The sequence below is a fragment of the Quercus suber genome, unplaced genomic scaffold (genome assembly GCF_002906115.3).
Source record: "Quercus suber isolate HL8 unplaced genomic scaffold, Cork oak 2.0 scaffold_44, whole genome shotgun sequence".
NCBI lineage: Eukaryota > Viridiplantae > Streptophyta > Magnoliopsida > Fagales > Fagaceae > Quercus > Quercus suber.
The window spans coordinates 1,262,174-1,266,875 of record NW_027069509.1 but is presented as its reverse complement, the minus strand read 5'-3'; the positions used below and the strand labels follow the sequence as shown (position 1 = coordinate 1,266,875).

The 4,702-nt window shown below is 38.2% G+C and overlaps 1 protein-coding gene across 1 annotated transcript in view; it reads left to right on the top strand.

Annotated features, from left to right (window-relative positions):
* LOC112034719 (cysteine-rich receptor-like protein kinase 44) overlaps nt 1-4,702 on the top strand; it is a 16,075-nt gene continuing 11,373 nt past the window's right edge. The window contains exons 1-2 of the mRNA XM_065771449.1: nt 1-924; nt 1,026-1,154. Of these exons, the coding sequence (XP_065627521.1) occupies nt 84-924; nt 1,026-1,154 (970 nt within the window). The 5' untranslated portion in view covers nt 1-83. The remainder of the gene's footprint in view (nt 925-1,025; nt 1,155-4,702) is intronic.

The window sequence follows — 4,702 nt, the reverse complement described above, 5'->3', positions numbered from 1 at the left end:
TGGACCATAGAGGGTATGTGCACCCTACAAAATGCCTATATCAATATGATAACTTTCTTCACCTGAAATCTTGCAGTAATTTTATGGAAAACATGGCAAAAGTTTGTTCAAGACTTATCTTCCAGTCAGCCATTTGCCTGTTCTTTGCTCAAGCCATTATTGCTAAGCCAAACTTCAATAATAGTTTTGTGTGTTCAGACAAGGGTGACTACACCAGTAATAGTACCTACAAAGCAAACCTCAATCATCTCCTCTACACCCTCACTTCCAACACTGAAATTGACTATGGGTTCTACAACTCTTCTTATGGCAGAGACCCTGACAAAGTATATGCAATTGGACTTTGTCGAGGAGATGTTAAGCCAGATGAGTGCCGTAGTTGCCTCTATAACAATACAATTCTTCTCCCACGGTATTGTCCCAATCAGAAGGAAGCAATGAAACAGGATGAGTATTGCATATTACGGTACTCGTTCCGCAACATACTTGGGATCATGGAAGATCATCCTGTTTTCATTCAAAAAAATATTCATGATCAATCTGGTAATTTGGGTACTTATAATCAGTTCCTCAGGACCCTGTTGGATGGCCTAAGCAATCAAGCTGCAGCAGGTGGTTCTCTTCGAAAGTTCGCAGAAGCAAACTCTACGGGAATGAACTCCAAAACACAATATGCACTTGTGCAATGCACACCTGATTTGTCTCAAACAGATTGCAGTGATTGCTTGCTTTCGGCATTTGGACAGATTCATCTTTGTTGTAATGGCAAGCAAGGTGCGGTAATTTTTACACCCAGCTGTAATTTTCGGTATGAGCAGTACCCCTTCTTTGGCCCCGTAGCTGATATTGCACAACCATCGACCAATACCTCTGGCCCCGTAGCTGATATTGCACCACCATCGACCAATACCTCTGCTGCAAAAGGTACTTTTCCTGAATAATTTCTCAAGTTTACAAACTAAACTAGAATATTATATAACACTGGAAAATTTTTGTGTGAACATTAATTTTTATGATTTTTGCAGGAAATGATGGTAATAAATCTCAAACGGTAATCATAGTTGGGTCCATTATTGCTTTTGTAGTGGTAGTGGTACTAATAATAATCTCCTGCATCTACCTAAGAGTTCGGAAGCCAAGGGAGAAACCAGAAAGTAAGTTAATTAATTGGTTTATTGTTATGGAAGTATGAAACTACTGCGGAATTTTATTAAAAAAAAATCTTATAATATGATGAAATACTTATATATAAGCCATTAACTCGTCTGATGCACGGACAAACTATTAAAAGTGATATCTGAAATAAGTTATTTGCAAAATTATGGTAGTAGAATGTATTACAATTCATGTAATATAAGTATTCTCTAAAATATATACTAAATAAACACTTTTTTCTACATATTTTATAATACTATTAGTCATGTAAATTTTCTAACATATTTTAACATAAAAATTGATAAGTTAAAGTGTAGAGATTTTAATTTTAATTTTTTTATAATTCAATAGTTATAATGAGAGGATATTTTAACATAAAAAGCAAACCAAAGCTGTGCTCATGAAAAAGTCAATCTTTTATAAGTATACATCAAAGCACTGTCCCAAAGAGAGAGGAATTTCTTTTTCTATTTGGTTTGGATTTTTTTTTTTTAAACCCTAATCCTAATAAAAAATTTAAAAAGCTGATGTGTCAAAATTTTAAAAGGTCAATAAAAAGTCAAAGATTTTTGTTTTATATAATAACTAGTATTATGTCCGTGCGATGCACGACTTAATAAAAAAATTATATATAAATTTTAAAAAATATATATTTTTGATAATATAATCAAATCTAATAACAAATAAAATAGTAAAAATATTTTTTTAAAATTAAGTTACATGGAAAACGTATATTATGTAAGTTTATTATTATTTTATTTTTTTTGTAAAAAAATATATTATAAAATATTTTTAAAAATTATGGCAAGTTCTAAATTTCTAAAAGCTCTTAGTAGTAAAATTGTAATATATATATATTGTAAGGACTCAATTTGAATTGAGTGTTGGGTTTTCAGCCCAACAAGCCCAAACGATACATTTATAGAGAGTGGGCTGACAGGCTTAGGTGCTGGCCGTTGATCACCATGCCCAAACTTATTTTTAAAAATGGCTAAGTATTTTCTTACAAATGAGGGAATGCTCCTCGGCCTGTGGCCGAGGAGGCCTTTCTCTCCCTCCCTTTCCTTTTGGCTTTACTAGCTCTTCTTTTATAGTTTTTATCTTCCTATCTTTTGCTTCCATCTGTTGATTGTCTATTCGCCTTCTTTCTGGTCGTCCATCCCATCAGAGGCTTTATCGATACTCAAGTGGCTCACTCTGACCAACGTTATCCTGCCAAGGGGTTACCTCTCCATTAATGCGGCCAGGAGGGTTAGTTGAGTGCATTAAATGCGAGAGTGACAGCTTACTTTGGGGTCCGATGACCAATTACCTTGGCTCTGTCTACCACTTCAATTTTTTTGTAAGTATTAGATATAATCGGTGTGTGTATGTTTTACCATAGGTTTGGGTCCGAGGACCATGCAATACCTTGGCTCTGTCTACCAATTCAATTTTTTTGTAAGTATTTAGTTTCACCATAGGTTTGTCCTCAGACCGCTTTACTGGACATGATTATTCTTTGCGTCAGATTACAGTCTTAACACGTGGCATAGATCCCACCTCTAACTTGAGGCCCCATCTTCTTTATTTAAGAAGCGCCCCCTGTCTGTTCGTTCCGCGCTCAACGCTCCGATGCGCGAAACGCGCCTTTATTAATGCCCTCGTAAATTGACACGAGTCCAACCGTCCTTGGCCTCCTTGGAAATTGGGGACTTCATTACTGATCCCGCTGATAATACCCTTTTCGAATTCTGCATGAATTAATTCTCACCAAACTCCCATCCCCTATATAAAGTAAGTAGGTGGTTACTTCATAACCCATGAACCTCTCAACACAAACAGAGCAAAACAGCTTCTTCCAACTTCACATGCCCTTTTAACAACCCCGCCGGAATTGTCGCCGGAAAAAAAAAAACCGGTATGGCTGCAGCCCCCACTGGGCTTTCGGTGCGGCGGAGCCTAGGCGTAACCCTGATGGTGCCCTTCGAGGTATCCCAGAGGGATGTTGTTAGAGAACCTAAGGTCCTTCCCCGGAGCACACCTCCGACGAGGAAGACGTGCGAATTCACCTCATGGGCGGTGCTCGAGTGTTGCCGTCTCCAACGGCCAACACTTGAGAGGAACGGAGAGAATCGAGGGAACATCATGGGGGAGGGTATCCCGGAGCCCTTGTATCTGCTTCTCTCTTTGTTCCAGCTCTGCCCAGCCGAGGAGGGAGTGGTTGGGGGCCTGAGGGCATGATTGTCCTTCACCTCCTCCACCATGTGTCAAGCTCTTCCATTCTCTTGGTGCCAAATAAAAGCACGAGTTAACACTTCCCTCCGGCCAGTTTTCCCTTGGGGCGGCTTCACCTGGGCCTCTGATTGTAGGAGTAGCTAGGAATAGCAGGTGGCTATTAGCTTGTAAATTTACTTGTAACACAAGCCTACCTGAGCCTCTGATTGTAATATGTAATTTTTCTACGTTTGAATTAATAATATCAAGATCTTTTGTTTTTCTCTTTCGTTTTGTTTTTTTTGTTTTTTTTTTTTTTGTACAATAAATACTTAAAATTTAGAACTCTTATCTTATTCAATCTGCTGTAAAACAAATACTTAGAACTTGGAACGTTACCTTTTTCAATCTACCGTAAAACAAACACTTAGAACTTAGAACCTTATTTTATTCAATCTACTGTAAAACAAATACTTATAACTTGGAATGTTATCTTATTCAATCTACCGTAAAACAAACACTTAGAACTTAGAACCTTATTTTATTCAATCTACTGTAAAACAAATACTTATAACTTGGAACGTTATCTTATTCAATCTACTGTAAAACAAACACTTAGAACTTAGAACCTTATTTTATTCAATCTACTGTAAAACAAATACTTATAACTTGGAACGTTATCTTATTCAATCTACCGTAAAACAAACACTTAGAACTTAGAACCTTATTTTATTCAATCTACTGTAAAACAAATACTTATAACTTGGAACGTTTACCTGGTGCACCGGCCAGCACCCTAATCCTCCCCACAGACGGCGCCAATTGTAAGGACTCAATTTGAATTGAGTGTTGGGTTTTCAGCCCAACAAGCCCAAACAATACATTTATAGAGAGTGGGCTGACAGGCTTAGGTGCTGGCCGTTGATCACCATGCCCAAACTTATTTTTAAAAATGGCTAAGTGTTTTCTTACAAATGAGGGAATGCTCCTCGGCCTGTGGCCGAGGAGGCCTTTCTCTCCCTCCCTTTCCTTTTGGCTTTACTAGCTCTTCTTTTATAGTTTTTATCTTCCTATCTTTTGCTTCCATCTGTTGATTGTCTATTCGCCTTCTTTCTGGTCGTCCATCCCATCAGAGGCTTTATCGATACTCAAGTGGCTCACTCTGACCAACGTTATCCTGCCAAGGGGTTACCTCTCCATTAATGCGGCCAGGAGGGTTAGTTGAGTGCATTAAATGCGAGAGTGACAGCTTACTTTGGGGTTAGCCACTCCCTGAAATCACTCTTGTCAGGCCGAGGACAAGGTATCCTCGGCGTGGATTCAAGAGAATAGGCTTCCCCCCTTCTCCTCA